Here is a 20,162-nt window from a genome sequence, read left to right as displayed (position 1 = left end):
AGGTAACAAGGAATGGTGAAATGTTCACTGCCATGGAGGTCATCAAGAACCTGCCACATGAAATCTAAGTAAAGAGAAGAGCAAAAAGAAAGATAAAGACAGGAAAGGGTCCGAGTACAAATGCGTGGGCTCACCAGAATTCAGAAGACAGGGAAGAAGAGAGGATAAACTGCTCAAGAAGGCGACCTCGGGTGTTCGTCAGAACATCAACCCAAAGGGAATGATAATTGAAATCACCCAGCAGGAAATCACTCCGACAAGGAGTCCAGTAGGTACAGCGCCAATAAATGGAACAAACTGTACCATTTCCCCACAGATACGAGCAGCAGAACAATGGAGAGGCGAAGGAAAGTAAGGGGACAAAGGGAACATCAGAGCGAATCAAGAGCAGAAACGTTAGGAGCCCCAGCAACTGGGGGGAGGGGGGGGGGAGAGAAGGGAATAGCCACGAAAGCGACCAGGACGAGCACCAAGCATCGGCTCCTGGAGACAGACACAAAGGGGCGAAAACCGCGAAATCAGAATTTAGAGTTAAAGGAAATTGGCGTAATAACCCCCAATGTTTCATTGAAGAATAGACATTGACGAGAAGAGAAAAGGCAACAGAACAAGGAAGAAAACGGTGAAAGAGGAACATAGCACATTAAAAAAGATCAGGGTCAGCAAAATCAGGGTTAGGGTGGGATGGGTAAATTGAGCAAAGACGGAGGGAATGAAGAGAGATAACAGATCAGAGGTCTAAGGGCGGGATCCTGAGGAAGAGAAAGAGGAAGGAGGAGGTAACCGACAGGAGCAGTCAAGGACAGCAGCAGGGAGAGGGGGAAGCGGGGAAAGAAACCTCCATAGCAGAGGAAGGATCGATAGAATAAGAAGTAGGGGCCGAGGAAGAAATCAAAGCCTCCTTACCCGCAGGGGAGGAGGAAGGAGAGAAGCCAGGCTTACGCTTCCGAGAGAGAGCCCGGTGTCCCAGCAACTACGTACTGGGCAACTGATTCCAGCATCTCAACAAACTGAACGAGAGCACACATGCCGGCCGTTAGGAGAGCGATGGACATCAGCCCGCACTGACAGACTGACTAGCATAGCCTAGTGTTATGCAATGAAATTATAACTACCAAATATTCCTCACGTAGGTCATCCCAATCACAGCTCCGCTGAAACGCTCAATCACAGTTGCCAATAGCAAAAATCTATACAACAGTACCTGTTGCTCTCACTTAACTAGTAGTTATAAAGGTTGAGGTCCACCAGGGTACAGAGCAGAGCCTAAAACATTTTGAGTTAATTTGCGTTCTTTCCTCGAGAAAGAAATGTCACTCACTCTGGTGGAATTAGTCATGGTATGATCACAGGAAGCATTACAAATATCCTGATGGCTGTCAGTTCTCACTGATTAAAGTGCGAAACAACTAAAATATCCAGTCACTTTGATTATTTCTTAATATGGTTCTTTAAGGAAGAGAACTGCACTTGACCCGGACAAGCCAAAACGTTCACAGAATTCAAAAGCGCCAGCAACAATGCTTCAGTATTACAGATGACTTGCCAATTAGAATCTTAACTATTTCCACACACCTTTCCTGAAGAAGTCTCCTTCGTTCTTCTGGGCACCTTGGTGATAATTGGCAGCATCTTTTTCACTTCGAGCTTTCATCGAAGAGAAAGAACAGTGTTCGGCAACCTGGCGAAAGGAACCAATATTATGACCACAACAGGTTCAAACAACAGGTTTCTCACACACACACACACCCCTGTGTGTGAGAGAAACTAGGGGCAGAGTTTTTCCACCCTATGCCCGTTACCCAATAGTAAATAGGTACCTGGGAGTTAGTTAGCCATCACTGGCCACTTCCTGGTGGTGTGTGTGGAAAAAAATTAGTAGTAGAAACAGTTTATCGACAGTTGAGAGGCAGGCCGAAAGAGCAGAGCTTAACCCCCACAAGCACAACTAAGTGAATACCTAGACATCCCCCCCCTTACACACACACCACACACACACGATTAGTGGGGTCAGTGGCTGACTGGACAGAACGCTGGATGCGTGATCGAGCCCAGGTCCTGGGCTCTATTCCCAGCGCCGGCGAAAAAACTATGGGCAGTTTCCTTCACCCCAATGCTCATGTCATCTAGCAGTAAATAGGTTCCTGGGAGTTAGACAGGTGCTACGGGGTGCTTCCTCTGTGTGGTGTATATATATATAAAAAAGAAAAAGAAAAAAAAAAAAAAAAAAAAAAAAAAAAAAAAACACACACACACTTATGAATGTATAGATGAACTGAAGAAGGCGGCAACACTAGCCCACAGAATGAGAGCGAAGCTGCTGATCATGGGGGACCTAAATCATCGAGAGAAATTGGGAATCGAGGAATCTCCATCGAGGGGACGAAACGTGGGGAGCAAAATTAGTAGATGTTAGACAGGAATTTCCTAACATGTGAAGGAAGACAAGGGAAAGGAGGAGATGCACCGAGCCTATTAGACCCGATTTTCACCCAGGACGTAGAAGAGAGAATTTAGAGCATGAAATACCTCTAGGGGCCAGTGACCATTGTGTCCTAGTCTTTGACTACATGATGGAATTCAAACTTATGACCATGGGACAAGAGATCTGGGGAAGGAGTTGACTACAGGAAAGGGGACTATAAGAGGATAAGGGACTATCTGGGTGAAGTGCAGTGGGGTGAAGTGCAGTGGGAGGAAGAAATTTGAGGAAAAACAGTCCAAGATATGATGGACCTAGTCATACACAAATGCCAGGAGGCCGAAGAGAGATTTATACCAACAGTAAAGGGAAAAAAATAAGTAGGAATATAATAACCCATGGTTTAATAGACAGTGTCAGGAAGCAAAAATGGCCAGCAGGTGGGAGTGGAGGAAGTACAGAAGACAAAGGACAGGAAAACAGGATCAGATGCAGAGCTAGGAACGATTACATTAACATAAGAACATCGGAAAGGGACTATGAGAACGATATTGCAAACAAAGCGAAAAAACAACCCAAGTTACTACACAGTCATAAGAAAAATGTCGGTGAACGACCAAGTGACAAGACTAAGGAAGACAGAGGGGGCATATACTGAATGTGACAAGGAAATGTGCAAGGCACTGAATGCCAGTTTCCATGGAGTGTTTACTACCGAGCCTGACCAGCTCCATTGTTGGAAGGGGTTACCCTAGATGAAAGACGATCAGATATAGGAGGTGACAGCAGAGGAGGTAATGAGACAGTTGACAACTCTAGATGCAACTAAAGCAGTTGGACCAGAGAAAGTATCCCCATGGATACTAAAAGAAGCAGCGCAGGCCCTCAGCGTGCCTCTGGCAATGATCTTTAATGAGTCACTTATGTCGGGAGAATTGCCCAGTTGCTGGAAGAAGGCAATTGTCGTGCCGATCTTCAAGAAAGGCGATAGGGAGGAGGCACTTAACTATAGGCCCGTATCACTGACAAGCATTCCCTGTAAAATACTGGAAAGAATAATTAGGCTACGACTGGTTGCACACCTGGAGAACATTAGGTTTGTGAACAAACATCAACATGGGTTCTGGACAAGGAAATTGTGCCTAACAAACCTTCTGGAATTCTATGATAAAGTAACGAGGATAAAACAGGACAGATGGTTGGGCAGACTGCATATTTCTGGACTGCCAAAAAGCCTTGATACAGTACCGCAAATGAGACTGCTGTTAAGCTCGAGAGGCAGGTGGGGGTGGGGGGTGGGGGAAGGTCCTAGCATGGATAAGGAACTACCTAACAGGAAGGAACCAAGAGAGTTACAGTAAGGGGGGGGGGGGCGAGAAGTCTGACTGGCGAACAGCAACAAGTGGAGTACCACAAGGATCGGTGCTGGGACCAATTCTATTTCTTGTATATGTTAACGACATGTTTACAGGCGTAGAGTCCTACATGTCGATGTTTGCGGATGATGCAAAGTTGATGAGAAGGCTTGTGACATGAGGATTGCAGGATCCTCCAAGAGGACCTGAACAGGTTGTAGAGATGGTCAGAAATGGCTACTGGAATTCAACACAAGCAAATGTAAAGTTATGGAAATGGGACTAGGAGATAGGAGACCAAAGGGACAGTACACAATGAAGGGGAACAGCCTACCCGTGACGACGTGCGAAAGAGACCTGGGTGTGGACGTAACAACTAATCTATCTCCTGAGGCACATAAATAGGATAACAGCAGCGTACTCTACACTGGCAAAAGTTAGAACATCGTTCAGAAACCTAAGTAAGGAGCCGGTCGGCTCCTTACTTAGGCACAATAGTAGTCAACTGAGCCGGAGCCAGAGATTGGGAGCCGGTCGGCCGAGCAGACAGCACACTGGATTTGTGATTCTGTGGTCCTGGGTTCGATCCCAGGCGCTGGCGAGAAACAATAGGCAGAGTTTCTTTCACCCTATGCCCCTGTTACCTAGCAGTAAAATAAATACGTGGGTGTTAGTCAGCTGTCACGGGCTGCTTCCTGGGGGTGGAGGCCTGGTCGAGGACCGGGCCGCGGGGACACTAAAGCCCCGAAATCATGTCAAGATCAAGAAGGAGGCATTTAGGGCGCTTTACACTGCCTAAGTGAGGCCAGTCTTAGAGTATGCCGCCTCATCATGGAGTCCCCATCTGAAGAAGCATATAATGAAACTGGAAAAGGGTCAGGTTTGCAACGAGACTCTTCCCAGAGATACGAGAAATGGGGTATGAGGAGCGCCTGAGGGAACTGTGCCTTACGACACTAGAAAGAAGGGAGAGGGGGGGGGGGGACATGATAGGAACGTATAAAATACTCAGGGATTGACAGTGGACATAGATGAAATGTTCACACGGAATAATAACAGAACGAGGGGACATAGATGGAAGCTTTTAACTCGGACGAGTCACAGATGTTAGGAAGTTTTCTTTTAGCATGAGAGTAGTGGGGAAATGAAATGTACTTCAGGAACAGGTTGTGGAAGCAAATGCTATATATAATTTTAAAACCAGGTATGATAGGGAAATGGGACAGGAGTCATTGCGGTAAACAACCGATGCTCGAAAGGCAGGATCCAAGAGTCAGTGCTCGATCCTGCAGACAACTAGGCGAGTACAACTAGGCGAGTACACACCGAGACAGTCCACGTCGCGTCTTACCCAGGTCTCTCCTGATTCTAAGCTAAACCAACGAGTAATGTGCAGTATATTGCACTTTATATTCATACGAGGTTTATTACTCTACTCCCATTCCACCATTCACATCACTTTAATCTGTAACTATAGATGTAGTTATTTTAATCGTCAATACACTTTCAAAGCTCCAATGAGCGATTGGTATTTATCACTCTACAACCCTCCATTTGTTTTTTCTTCAATGTATCAACTCCCTCTGCCAGTCTTCTGTAGATTTTTAAACCCTTAGGTAGTCTTTTGTCCTTTGTGTTCACAATTCATGTTCTGCCCGATTTTTATAGTTTGAACATTAGCAAATAATGATGCATCAATTTCACCACAAAAAATATAATATTGTTAAATAGGTCCCAGAACAGCCCTGGGGCAACACCTCCCTCCCCCTCCCACCACTCTAAGTGGGATAAAATATTTACTCCAGACTAGTTCTGAGAGTCAACTTAGGCCAGCATCCCTTATACCGTGAGCTACCCCCTAAAACCGTGAGTTAACTTCGAGATGTGAAATCATTAATGAGGAGGAGTAATCATGACACTTACATTATCAAGCTGCTGTTGGGAGAGGTTGGTGCCCAAGAACTCATTCAGTGTTGCAAGTTCCTTCTTTATGTCTGCTTTAAAGTCTTCATAAAACACAAAGTGCAAAAAGGTCTCATCCTTTTGCCCCCAGGCCATCATCAGGTTGGGCCAGTAGGGACAGTACAACACTGTAGATACGAATTACATTTAACTCAATGTTTTACATGGGTAAATAAATGATTAAGCCATTAAATTTCGCAATATATAGTTACCTCCAAAATATACTTGTATAATATGCTATATGAAATGCAGTTATTTCCGATACTGAAGCAATTAGCTAAAGAACATTAATATTTGATAATTACTTAGAAGTTAAAATTTCAAGACGACACAGTTATTGCAGACCTCAGTATCGTACACTATTACACTACTACCGAGGAGAACTACAACTAAACTGTCAAGAAAAAAACAAATACTTGCACTTGTGGCCAATACTAACCACCTACGCTAACTGGCTAGAGCAGCCTGATCCCATTTGTCCAAACACAGAAGGTACCTACCTACAACACTGCACAACACTCAAACCTGAACACAGTATGCGGCCCCAGCATGAAGCCCGTACCTTGCCAAGCACAAGACGAAGATGGAAAGTTGATGTATGCCACTAGGTTAGTCCCAGAACCAAGAGGCATAAGTTACGAGGAAAAAGTGAGGGAACTGCACTTCACGTAGATGGAAGACTAAACAGTTCTGGGACACGTGATCAGTACATACAAAATTCGAGGGAATTTACATGGTAGACAAGGATATATTTTTTTAAAACTGGTGGTACACTCAAGGGGGACAGGTGGAAGCCAAGTACCCAAATGAGCCACAGACTGAGAAAGAACTTTTAGTATAAGTAGTTGGTAAAGGGAATGCACTAGAATGTGGTGGAGGCAGACTATATACAACCTCAAATGTAGATATGAGGGCGCTTCAGAAGCTCAGGAATCTGTTCAAGAGCAGATTGACTGTAGAGAGGTGGGACCAAAGAGCCAAAGCTCAACCCCCGCAAGCACAGCTAGTCGAGTACGTACGTACGCGCACACACACAAAGCTGGATTCGCCTACTAATAACATTTACACGCTTTCCTTCCAATAAAGAAGGAAATACCGAATACAGAACAGAACATGTCCGAGGATGATATTTAACAGACTGGCAAGATTCTGCCACCATTTGAAGTCCTAATCAAACGCCCAACCCATCAACACATCTTGACTTTGTCAGCCAAGTGCTTTCAGTAGAGAATACTATGAACATCACACTTCCTCGCCAACACTACCCAGTGTGAGGGACTGAAAATTTCCTCTGCTAGTTTTTCTAGATTAGGCCAAAGTGTGCTGCACGCTAGAGAAAAGTTCTCACTACATGCCCATATGTGAAGGCCTGCACAAACCCCAAAGTGAGGGCTGTATTTAGACTACAAGGAAGTCCAACTGATCTGTGGGAAGAGTTACAAGATTTAACAGGTTTAACCGAGAAATGTTTAGAAGTAGGTTTTAAACTGGCAGCCAACGGTTTCAGCGCAGCGTCGCCTCCCCCCCCCCCCCCATCCTGTGCGGTGTGAAGTCATCCTCCTCCTAGGCCTCCTCCACCCTGTGTAACGTCACGAGATGCCACAAGGCCAAGGACTTCATTCGTCGAGGCATGTCAGCCTCTTGACTTTTGGGCGGGAACGTCCGTGTTTGGAAGTGGCATCGTAGGCTCGCCTGCTTTGCTCTAATTGGTCATGGCAAGGTGGGGGGGGGGCCTTGCGAGTTCCCTAGGACGCCAAAAGGCAGTCTAGGACCGGCGATGTGAGAGCAAGACGTGTTTGGTGGTGGCAGCCGTGCCTCTCATCACCACCCCTGTTATCGCGGTGTTATCACCATTTCCTCATCACCACAGTGACCCTGCTATAGAGGATCGTGCCTGGCTCCAATTTGCGTGATCGTAGGCTGATTACCAAGAAATTGGAGAGAAAAGAACCTGTATAAGGAACACATGTTCGGAAGAGGCAGCCTCGTTGTGTATCAGATGTAACTCACATCTGAGGTCATCTGTGATGTGACCAAGACGATATTGACCAACACGTTTGGCAGAAAGTATGATTGGGAAGGGGTTTCTGAAGTGTTAGAAAAGGCCCCGATTTGCGATTTTAGGGAAATTACGAGTCCAAAACTCCAAGTTTTGCTGCATAGCTGGTAAGGCCCCCCATGGGGTCCACCATGAGGTCCACCATGGGGGTACATGACCTGATGCAGAACACACGTCTAATTAAGATAACAGGTCAGGTCAATAACTAAGTAGATGTCACCAGATTCCATATGTGCCGATGTTATGCCTGCTTAACCACAAGTCCAAGTATACCAGTAAATCAAGTAGGAGCAGCAATTAAACTGCCATCGTACTACGACACCAAAGTTGTAAACCAGAAGTAAACCAGCATATACATTGGTGGTACCAGGCAATAGACTACTTCAAGGTCAGCTTCTAATCCATCTGCCAATTTGTCCAAACAGATTACCAAGTGCCTAGTAACCCACCAGACCTATAGCCCAGTATAGAAACCTCTTCAACACTAAAGTTACCATTCAGCAGGAGAACGGAAAGATTAATATTTAAAACCACCAAATACAAGCACTAACAACCGTAACAATTTACGAAGTTATGCCCTGGATGGAAACAAATTATAACTTGCACCTATAGTTAACTGGCAGCTGCCAAATACACAAGTTGTGGAGTCGTTGATACTAAATGACCGTGTGTGTGTGTGAGGGGGGGGGGGGGGAAGGACTTTTAGCATACCAATTGTCCTCATGTGGTGCTGCACTTTGTAAAATCTGTACTAATGTGTTGGCAATGATATAACAAGTCGCATGAATAGTATTTTTTACACCTTAAATATTACGTTCTGATCGTGTTAGCTTCATCCGAGCATTTAATTTGTGCCACCTTGTCGAGGCTTCTCAAACACCACAACTGATTTACTTACAATCATTGTTCATGAAATGTTTGACGAAGTTGTCGAAGGTGCCAGTATAGTTGTGGAACTTTACGTTACAGAAGTGATTGAATAGCGATACAACCACGTCCTTGGGATCTCTAGCAATGTACACCACCTGAAAAACCATCAAATAACCATTAAGCACCATGATTGAAATTTAGGGTTAAAGATGAAAATTTATTTTTCAAGATGTAATTTAAAATATATATCCAACCAAGACTTTACTACACCATGGTTTAATAGGAGTTATTAAAAGGTAACTACTATTGAACACAGGCTCCCTTCCGAACCCAAAAGTAAAATCTGGTCATAGCTCTTATGTCCAATGTAGGGCGACTGGAAGTTCAGCTAGAGCCATCTCTTATGAAGGCCAGCGAAAACAGTCATAACTAGACCTTAATTAGGTTTATACAAGTAAAAGCTCTCATGGGTCAAGTTACATTTAGCAAGCTTTAAGACGTTTCTTAAAGTAACATAAGTGGGAATACTTATGTCTCGAATCTAATCTTATCAAACATGTATCGCTAGATTTGTGTTCAATTGTGTAATAAATATATTTTCACATATATACACAATAGCTCTATAGATATCCATATATGCAATACACGATTGCAAGTACTATCACCCCCCCCCCCCTGCAACTTCCCTTTGACAATAATAGCTTCTGGACCATGTATGCACTATACAAGTGTTAACATGAACAATAGATGTACAGTGGACATGACCATTGTTGATGCACATAGCTTTAGGAGGACATTTCGATCTAGAACGGTAACTGTCTACTACAAAATGACAAAAACACGCCTCACTGCACTGAAAAGTTTCTATCCACATTTTTCAAGTTTATAACATTTGATCAATAAAGACCATTATGTTGTGAGTTTGCAGGGTAAGGATTATATCATGGGACAAATTACTACGAGTGGCAGGCAAGAAACATCACGCATCCTAGAAGTTACGACGTTCAGCAAGGATATGCACAACCGTAAAAGGGACAATGCAGTTCGGGGCAATAAGGAGCAGGACGGCACTCCATCGAGTTCCCGGGAAAACACTAATACGGCCAATACGTAACCTGGCCACAGCCGTTTCCCCACCGCCAGTTACGGTGGTGCAAAGGCCAGACTACCCTTAAGAGCATTCAGCGTTACCAATAACATAACCGACGACCCTGTCAACGGACACTGAGGAATTAATGACTTTGTAAAAATCAAGGAAAGCCTGTGTGGGAAAGTGACCAAGTGCAGATAAGCCTCCTCAGAAGAAGAATTTGCAGGATCATTAGAAAAACTAATATGGCTGGTACCAATGCAAAACTAAACCATTTTAAATTTGCTAGAGATAAACCCTGGAATTTCTACTACCACAGGATGGACTTAAAATGTCAAGAGCCAGGAGGGCACTGCGAGGCTCACTACAATGACAAAGCAATGTAGACATTGAGAAAGCAATCGAGCATACAAAATGGCAAAGTTCTGTCGGGAAGATTCTGGTCTCCAGGGAAAGGCAACAGTTGTGATCAAGAAATACAACAGTAGCTTGTACCGTCGGCTGACTTGGACCCATCTGTGAAGATTGCAACGTAGGAGTTGTGTGAAAAGTGTGGAGAGGAGAGAGAGAGGGAGAGGGAAAAAAAATCACTATTGTAGGAGGGAGTAGAAGCCTTTGCAATGCGAGTCTAGGTTTTGCAAAGATTTGCAATAGTGACCTCTCAATGGGGGCTAGGATGGACCGACACAAATATTGGCAACTAACAATATCTTGCAAGCGAGAGAAAACGGTTAAAAGGTCAAGAGGAACAGGGGCCTACGAAAGAGGCAACGATCAAAGCACAACACAAGCGAGTGTGACGGTGTTGTAGGGACTGCGCAAGGTAGCATGGACAGTAGGGATCACTACGATCTTTTAAAGCCAGGATGCCAGTAAAACACACAGGGTCAGGAGTAACGACCCCGTTCCGGCCCGAACACAAGAGCCGAGGTGTAACCTAGTATGGTGAAGATCATCAAGACGAGGAGTTGGAGAATCAGACGAGTAAACGAGAGTCATAACAGTTTCGACAGCATGCGAGAGGGATGTAAATAGAGTAGCACATCTCTCCAAGTAGTATTGGACAAGACTAAGTTAAAGGCCTTAAAACATTCAACTGCGAGGCAAGAGACGGGAGGCCACCAAGACAATCTTTTCAAATATTAACCGCGAAAGTTAAACTGTATACAAAGAGGACTGCAATAACGCAAAAACGAAGGACGAGAAACTTTCTTCCTAGTAAAAGTCGTAACCTTTACACATCTGTAGTAGAAAATCGAGCCATAATTGGTGGCCCCAGGATGACACTGCTTCAATTCCATAGCAGAGGGGTAAGATCAACATAGAAGTGGAGAAATGCCTAGAAGAAAGGCTGGAAAGAATACCATTGAAGGCAACCAGGAAAAATAAAGTGCCGAGAACACTGCTTTGGGGGTACCCTTTCATACTGTCGAAAATAGGTAGCGAGAGTGGTACCAAGCCTCGCTCTAAGGGAATGACTAAGAGGGAGCCTTGCAGGAAGAGGGAGATTGCCACGAAGACCTAAATAACTTGGTTGGGACAGTGTCATCTCCAAGTGGCGTCATATCCAGGTTCTCTCGTCCCAAGTGAACCTGATTTCTGACAAGGAAGAACACCTGCTTGAAGTCACTCCCGGGAACTGACGACCCTTCTCGACCCGACCCTTCCCTTCCCCCAGATACGGTTATAACTATTCGGCTAATAAAGTGTGCTCGGAGGGAGATGCCATAGCGTCTGAATGTCATCAGAGCCCGCTGCCATAGAACAGCAGACGATCAGAGTAGACGAGTTGCAGGAGAGAGAAATTCTTGGGATAGCTGGAGATGTATGCAAAACGGGCAAAGGGACAAGATTCAAGAAGGGGATTCCGAAAAAGGACAGAGGGAGGAATAAATGAAACCGAGCCAACAGCCGAAAAGTGTGAACCTAGTTCGGACGCGACCGACATCTGATCTGCCACAACAGAACCTTGGAGATGAAATACTGGAGAAATCTAGAACAAACTTGCTGATATTATGCAATTTTTCAGATCTGGGGGATAGTGTCAATCATAATGAAGATTTCAAACTTCTGCTTGGCCGCACTGATGGCCCCATAGGCCACTGCACTCTTCAGCCAAATCAAATACGAGAGTCTGCGTTTATTGGCACTGGCGTTTCTTCCAGGCTGCACGCTTACAGCACACACCGAGCAAGGAACACATTTCCAGCAAGGAACACTTCCGCGTGTCCCGAGACGAAGAAAAAAATAAAGATCCAGATCAGAGGTAACATACTCGCCTAGGAAGGGTGAAAAATGTTACAAGGATGGAAAAATGTTATCGAGGTCAAGAACCGCCGCATGGAAGCCAAATAAATACAAGATAAAGAGAAGTGGGGGATACATTTCATCAAAGAAAGCGTCAGATGGAGAACTATTGTGTGGGCATCTCCAGTGGGGAAGAGTTCACTCCACCACAGATGGGAGGAGAAACTGGGACAAAGCTAAAAGTAGAAAGTAGGGGGATCGACAGACTGCTCCTGACCAGCTGGGAACCAAGACAGGATCCAGGTTTACACTTCTGACATGTACAAGTACCAGGAGACATGTACTGTGCGATAGCCTCCACAGTCTCTGTAGGAGAGGAAGGTCGTGAGAGAACACGGAGATGACCGGCAGGAGGATGACATCGGTCACGTGTTGTGAAACCGAGAAATAAAAATGAGGGCCGAGAATAGACATGTGATTAGGAAGGGAATGCTGCAGCGGAGTGAAGAGGGAGGATGGAGAAATAATGAACTAAACGGCAGGAGAAGATTGGTAGGGAACCGCGAGGAAGATTCTGCGGTCAGAATGGGGAGGATCGTAAAACGGAGTTACTGGAGATATTTTGGTTTAAGGCCTGGCAACAGTTGTGGAATCAAGAAAGGGGGCGAGTGGTGGTGGAGAAGAGTGATGCAACACTAGCTCAAGTCATATCAGAAAGAGTAGAGATATTTACCTTTGCATCTTGCTCCAGGGGAAAAAATCTGATCACAATGTTTAGTGTTGAGAATGGCTTTCTCACATTCTTAGTGTATGCATGAGCGCAAGAAGGAAGGGTTGGCGTCACCGCAAGTCATGGAGCGAGACTGAGGAGAAAACCATTCGATCTTGTAATGGCCGAGGTCTCCACACAGGGACACTACCTCTTGTGATGCTCTAGTGACATGACCAAATTTCCAACATCTATGGCAGAGGTGTAGTTAAGGAACTGATGAATCTACGCAGAGATCTTTAAGACAGATTTCCTACAGGAGGAAGTATGACAGCTGAAACAATGTCAAGACGAAACGCAGGATGAGACCAGTATTAAGAAGACCTTTCCTTTGAATGTCGTAAAGGACAGAGGGTCATAAGAAGAGACTGGCAAGGCTTCCTACCCGTGTTCTAAAACTTCCTTCCAACACAGCAAAAGAGCTAAAAGTGCTGTAGGGAGCCAGCAGTTTGCCTGAAAGACAAAACAAAATGAGCGCCGGTCCCTCAATCTGCTCACCAAGTAAAAGTAGCAGCCAAGTGAATTATGGTTGTGGGAGATTCCCAGGCAAGGTATTTGGATAGAGCCTTGTGTCAGGAGTAGGAACAGGTTAAGGGTTTACTATCCAGGGATAGTAGTAAATATAGTATACTTAGCAGGGATATAGTAAACAAGTATGATTATATGGATGGAGATGGAAACTCCTTTTGAGTGCAGGTGGAAATGCTGTAGGACGAGTTAGGAACTGATACAGAGAAAGACCGCCATATAATTAGGAGCAAGGGATGACTCCCAGTCATATGTGGCATTCTTTAGAGTAAGGGAGTTCGAAATTTATGGTTGTCGAGGACTGTCAATTACCGACCTGACATTTTAAATCAAATGCAATGTCATTCATTGGTAACTGAACACTTAAAGAAATGGCATGTATGCTTGGGATTGGGTGCATTTATCTAGAACTGGGGTTGTTGCGACTGCCAACTCGTTGGAAACATGGTTGGAGGGGTTTGTTTTTGGTTACACTTAATAGTTAGTGGTATGGGAATTGACATGAAGGGGGCAGTAAACGTTTGTGCTGGTGGGGGGGGGGGGGGGATTAATTGGCAAAACGTACATGGAAGGAGAAGAGCTTCAAAATAAAACACTTAAGGTATATTATACTAACAGTTAAGAGTAAGAAACAATATGCTATTTAAGTGCTCTTATCTGAACAAACTAGATATTATTGCACTTTACGAAACAAGGATGAATGTAGAAAACAGAACTATTAGCCGAATATCAAACTGATGTCTACTATGAGAAATGGTAGAAAAGGAGGGGGAGCAGCCATATACGTTAAGAAGATTTTAAGTACCCCAAGATCCTGAACCAGTTTCAACTTTCATGGCATGTTCAGACTCGATACCACGGTAATATATCAGCAAGTTAGAAAGCAAGAAAGGGGGATGGGGCGGTTCCCACTGTAGGCTTGTGGCCCGACTCAACTACAGAGGAGGAAGTGGAGTCAAAGGGAGTAGTAAGGAGGGTCAAAGGAGGCGCAAGGTCGGGGCACAATGCAGCTGGAGCCTACAGAGCCCGGTCTTCCAACAATCCGAGTCGGGGGCTTGGTCGCCCACTCCCACGAGCTTGAGAAGGTAGAAGAGAAGCTGAATGTGACAAAGCTAGAGTAAAGACCTTCATTCACGAATGTGCCCCCACACCCACAATTAGAGGCAGGACACCCAACAAGAGACATGTTGCCAATCTTGCCGGGGGCCCTCTAGGGGTGCGTCACGAGTACACACTTCAAAAACACCACATTAAGAACCGTCAGTCTGTCAAGATCAGGTTCAGCGACAAAAGAAGGATTGACAATGAAAGCATACCCTCGCTCGCGACGTGGCTACCACAATTCAACGGGTGCAAGAGTAAGCCTCCTCAAACACCCGGGCGACAAATCAAAAGGCCAAAAAGAATAGTCAAAACAGGCAAAAAGTCGGCAGCAAATAATTGGAAAGAGGAAGAGGGAGAAAAAACGAAACATAAGGAAAAGGAAAAGTCGCGCTGCAGAATTCGTGAGGATAACAGCAGGAGCACAAGGCCACAAAAGGATAGAGGACTGTCCCAATGAGTATCACACTCCGGCGGCAGCTGCCCACCAAACTCCCCCCTCACGGAAACAATGGACCAAACAGGGATGGTGTGGGGGGGGGGGGGGTATTGGAAAAAACCTGTCAACAGGTAAACCAAAGGTAGTAGGTGCTCAAGGAGGGTAAGGAAGGTCAATTCATGTCCACTACACAGCTCCCACATTTAAAATTTGATCAAGTTATTTAAGGAAACAGTCTTGCCAATATTTAGATTGAACCATTAAACTTTAAATGAACCATTAGGAACTGCTGGATTAGACGACTTTTACTGAACATTTTATCTTTTGTACCCAATTTAACACCTTAATCGTTTGATTACAAACAGTCGCAGATTTTCCTGTATGCTCCATGAAGCAGTGATGGCAAATCAAACCATTTTATTCCCATAAAACCATTAGATTACAGTAGCCAACTCTGACCTTCGTGGTTAGAGGAAGGGTAAGCGGCAGGAGGGTGCTGGGCAGGTGGGTCTTCATCACTCTAGGAGCAGGTAAAGCCTCGCTAATCTGCAGAAACACTCCGTCTTCTACCTTCTTGCCTGGACACATTTGACGAAACATTTCTGTCATCGGCTGAGGATTCTCAACAGTGCTTCTTATGGTCTTGCTGTCAAGCATCATGTCAAAGCTGGAATGTTGTTATTACAAGTACTAAACTTTACCAGAACCGAAATAATTTTATTGCTTCAGAATCAATACATTTCAGTTTTTTCTTAAACCATTCATCAGTTATGCGATAAGTTCTGGTAACATTTCTTTATATAAACCCATCCAGCAGCACAAATATAGGATCCTTCATACATTGCAACTGATACCCGAATGGTTCTTAACTAATCACATGATTTTTTTGAAACTTAACTGTTGAGGGCAACAACTTCACAGTCAAGCACGCATTAACATCACGTGTGCAAACTAGGTTACGTAGACATTTATACCAAAAGCTAGCATACCCAGTGGTGTGTATCATTATATCAGTATAGCTAATGATGTGGACGTTGGGTTTGCTCGGTAGAGAGTTTAACAGCGTGTTTATTAAGATATTAAATAAGGTAGGACTGAGGACATCACCCTGTGGGGTACCTAGTTCAAAGTCTCTTGTTACACTCCTATGCCCCTGGAAAAATACAGATGACTTCCTGTTGGATAAGTAACCCCTGATCCAACAAAGAAGCCGATCACCAATATTCATTCTTGCAAGCTCACTCAAGATAACATGTCTATTTGCAATATCAAAAGGCAGACTTAAGATCTAGGAAGGTGGTATATGACTTTTCAGTGTGCAAGGTAAGAAAGGTGGTGATGCAATGATGCACACTCCTTCCATGCATGAAGCCATATATCTGGGGGATAGCATGGTTCTTATTCTATGGAGGAGACTGTTTAGGACCATTCTCTCGAATGTTTTGCAAATGCAGCTAGTAAGGGAAATTGGGCGGAAAGCACTTTATTTGGCTTGGGAATTGGAATGATTATACTGTTGGTCCAAGAGTTAGGAAGCTCTCCAGTAACATAGCTCACTATACAGCTCAAGCAGGGGATTCCCTGGTATTAAAGGGAGCAGACACAATATGTCATAAGTGATACCATCTTCACCGGGGATGTGGCTATGCCTTTGTTTAGGGCCGCGAGTAATTCAAACTCAGTAAATGGCACTGATCAAATGTAAAAGGTGTCAACAAAATTATTCGCACACCCTCCGTCACTATGTGATGGAGTGCGGAAAGATACGTGAATTTAGAGACAATTCTATAACCAATGTTCCAGCGATGTGTCAATATTTCATTCAAAATGATCTGCTACCAGAAATTTTAGCCAAATATCCCCAGTTTGCTAACTGTAGGTAGTAACGAAGTGATTGTAACCTATCCACCGTTGCCCACTGGATGGGGGGCGGTGTGCAGGACAAACAAATTTTGACACTAGCTCTCCACATATGTCAGTTGCTTAATTTAGAACCTGTACTTGAGGTCGATCTCGAACCCACTGTTGATGTGATGACTTATTGAATTTTGTAACTAGCTCATCAAGTTTGTAACTTTCTTAGCTAAATGAATTGTGGGGTTCAGTCCCAGAGCCCATTATGTGCCTCTGTCTACCAAACATTTTATAAAAAAATCTCATCGCCCAGTACCACCTTAAACAATATTAATCTTTTAATGAATTTACAATCCCCAACCCCCTTTTTCCCCACTAATAACAGTTACAATGTTCACACAACTAGAGGCGGAAGAAATGATGCAGTGAAACAAGACGAAGGTGGTAAACGGTATCCGAGCCTAATGCATTATCTAATTTTGCAATGAAGCTGGGGTGAGGCCGTATTACAGAAATGTACAAACTCTCGCAAAAATGCGTCTTGACCCCTCCCAAGTTATATATAGTCGTAATAACTATTATGTCCCCAGAAAATTCCCCCCCCCCCCCCAAAAAAAATGCATGCACTAATCTGAACAACCATTGAACAAACGAACTTAGGTCTAGTCTAAGAACGTAAAGTACTAACACTTTAAATGGTAAAAGATATACCGGCACCCAGTCTGATTAAAATATCTTTTCAAGCAGCCAACACCATTTTATCCACATCCGGTGCAATGTAAAGCAGCAGTGTAGCTGTTTTATGAAATTTCATCCAAAAAATACAAAAATAATGCCTTTTTTTGGCCGAGATATAAAAGAGTTAAAAATTATTTATAAGAAATATTTAAGAACATTCGTAAAATCATCGACAATATTATCTGGTCTTCAAAATTAACAGAGTTTTCCACAAATTTCCGAATTTTTTGCCACTTTCTGAACTATCATTACAATAAAGTAGTTGCCATAGAAAAGCTATCTAAATCGGGGCTCTGAGAACTTTAATGAGCCAAGGACTAATTTAAAAAAAAAATCTTACCGATTTACTAGGCGCAATCAGACTACAATAGTTATTATACCATTGATCCCAGGCGTTACGAAGACAATCACACTGATAAACTAATAAGTGTCTTACTCTATATGCGGTGCTCTGATGAAGATGGGCAGGTCGGCCCTCTGGTTGTCCAGGTCGGGGTTGTGAAGCATCGTCCACACCAACTCCAACATCCAGGTCGTCCCAGACCTGGGCATTCCCATCACAAGTACGTCACCTTCAGTGAACTGAAGAGAAACTTATTGTAGTATACATTAGAGAGAACACAAGTGTATACAATTGTTACCCACATATATACCAGGGGCGAGGGATCCAAGTACAGTCCCCCCTCCCCCTCGGAACAAGTATATATCCAATATTCAAGTCTCAGAGTAACAATGACAACACACCTTGAAGTTGTAGATGGTGTCAGCATATTTGGTGAATAGCGTCGGGTAGAGCCAGCCTCCGGGCCTGAGGCGGACCATACCATGGTTGTAGAGCGTCTGTTCCTCCTCCATCTTTGCCAGCCACTCCTCGCTCATGGCCTCCACCCGGTGACCACTAGCCAGCTTCGTAGTCATCTTCCTAGGTACAACTACACGGGTCGTTATGGCAGTCAACTCTTGAAAATACCTGGGCTTTGTCAGGCATTACAACAGAGGTAAAATGTCAATACCTTATTAAACATGTTTACAAACTGATGGCGAGGATGAAGGGTTGAGCATGGGTGACATGACTGGTGGTCAGGGATGTGTCGGCCGATGACCTGTGTTCGTGACCCCGGGAAAGGGGGGGGTATGAACAATATTACTTGGAAAGGGTATTAGGTGGGGAATATTATGGAAGATGTGTAGACTATGTGTGTCGGGGAGGCATCAAACCTTCACCGGTTCCTGCACTTTCCAATTCAAATTATGTAAATAGAACTACTACACCAAACAGACTGGTGTCATTTCTAAAAAATAATTTTAGAACAGGGAATCTAGCGTAACCAGCGCCACCAGTCGCCACTCTTGGGGTGGGGATGTTTAGGAAGAGAAAACTAAAGTCACCAGACCTACTACACCACATACTGAACCATGCAACACCTGCCAGTGTAAGACTCAAAAGCACAGTATAATCTGAAATAATGCCATACAAGTTTACACTTTTATCCGAAATACTTTTAAGGAATATCTGATCTGATCACACAAATGCCGCACTTTAATAACCGTTAATCTTTAAACCTAGTAATTATTTATTAATGATATCTTACAACGGTCGATATGCACGATGCATTAGGTGTAAATATAACTTTACTAAGACTGCCATAACCTGGTGGTAAAATCTTAGCCTACTTACAACTACACAGTTGCTATATTACCTTCACAAAACTTAGAAGTCCACCTTCAATCACAAGCCGACGGACTAAGGAGGTGGTATACATTTTAAATACACAAATCACGTTAAGAAGTGGCCTAATGTCTGCAATAAATCCAGATATCCTCAATGATTTTTTAAATACTGTAATACAAACTCCCTGCCATTGGCGGGGCGCGTTACCAGCAATTTCTTAAAAATATGCCAATTCAACGCACCGTTATTGGAAGTCTGCGCAGAAGCCAATTTAAACCATAACGGAGATGGATCAATATTGCATTCTCTCCAAGTTAAATGTGCCATCCACTGTACTGTTATGCTATTCCTGCACGACACCAAACACCAACAGATTGCTCTACAAAGAGCAGAATACAACATGGCAAGGAAGGTAGTATTTACAGCGTGCAGGAACCATATTTGCGATGAGAAGTACGAGCTGCTCGTCTCACAGTTCCTCCAACATTATATTCCCTCCTCACAACGTCGGCAATAACTACAAACATTTGTGAATTTCTCTACTCATATTGCACAATTACACCAATCACAGCATCTTTCACAAATACAGTGCAAATACACTCTGCTCACTCAACAAAACTACTGCACTTGGCAAATAGACTGTAGTTATACGAAGTTACTAAAACAGTTATACAGTCCCTAAATTTTTTTCACACTTTAACTATAGTCTTCCCTGAGGAAAAATAATTTAAATACGTCTATACACTACAGCTCGCCTTCTGACACTGAAGGTAACACTGATGGAGGGAGGAAGAGCAGCACAACAGCTCACACCAACACAAGCAACACATATGAACTGTCATTGGCTGAGGCTCCACCCAAGTCAACACCCCAGTGTTACCAACTCTGCTAATGAAGTGCTCTCATCCATCTAGTGATACCAATTCAGTGTACTAATTAACCTTAGTTTATCTTTTACAGATAATAAAAAACAGCTGTAAGTTGACATAGAGAAAAATGAGGCACAAAATTTATGTTAAGGAAGAACAGTGGAATGCTTCGTCTAAATAATTCTTA

The 20,162-nt window shown here is 43.8% G+C and overlaps 1 protein-coding gene across 1 annotated transcript; it reads right to left on the bottom strand.

The window, feature by feature from the left end:
• Nucleotides 1-1,047: 1,047 nt before the first annotated feature.
• On the bottom strand, nucleotides 1,048-19,904 carry LOC138358337 (sulfotransferase 1A1-like). Its single transcript, XM_069316174.1, has 7 exons — nucleotides 19,862-19,904; nucleotides 18,179-18,366; nucleotides 17,871-18,016; nucleotides 15,302-15,509; nucleotides 8,697-8,823; nucleotides 5,701-5,867; nucleotides 1,048-1,681 (listed from the first exon to the last, which is right to left on the bottom strand). Exons 2-7 carry the CDS (start codon nucleotides 18,350-18,352, stop codon nucleotides 1,562-1,564), a joined length of 942 nt encoding a protein of 313 aa, XP_069172275.1. The 5' UTR covers nucleotides 18,353-18,366; nucleotides 19,862-19,904; the 3' UTR covers nucleotides 1,048-1,561.
• Between the last annotated feature and the right edge of the window lie 258 nt (nucleotides 19,905-20,162).

Source organism: Procambarus clarkii, chromosome 7 (genome assembly GCF_040958095.1).
Source record: "Procambarus clarkii isolate CNS0578487 chromosome 7, FALCON_Pclarkii_2.0, whole genome shotgun sequence".
Lineage (NCBI taxonomy): Eukaryota > Metazoa > Arthropoda > Malacostraca > Decapoda > Cambaridae > Procambarus > Procambarus clarkii.
Note: the sequence above shows the minus strand (reverse complement) of the source record. Positions and strands in the feature narration are given on the sequence as shown.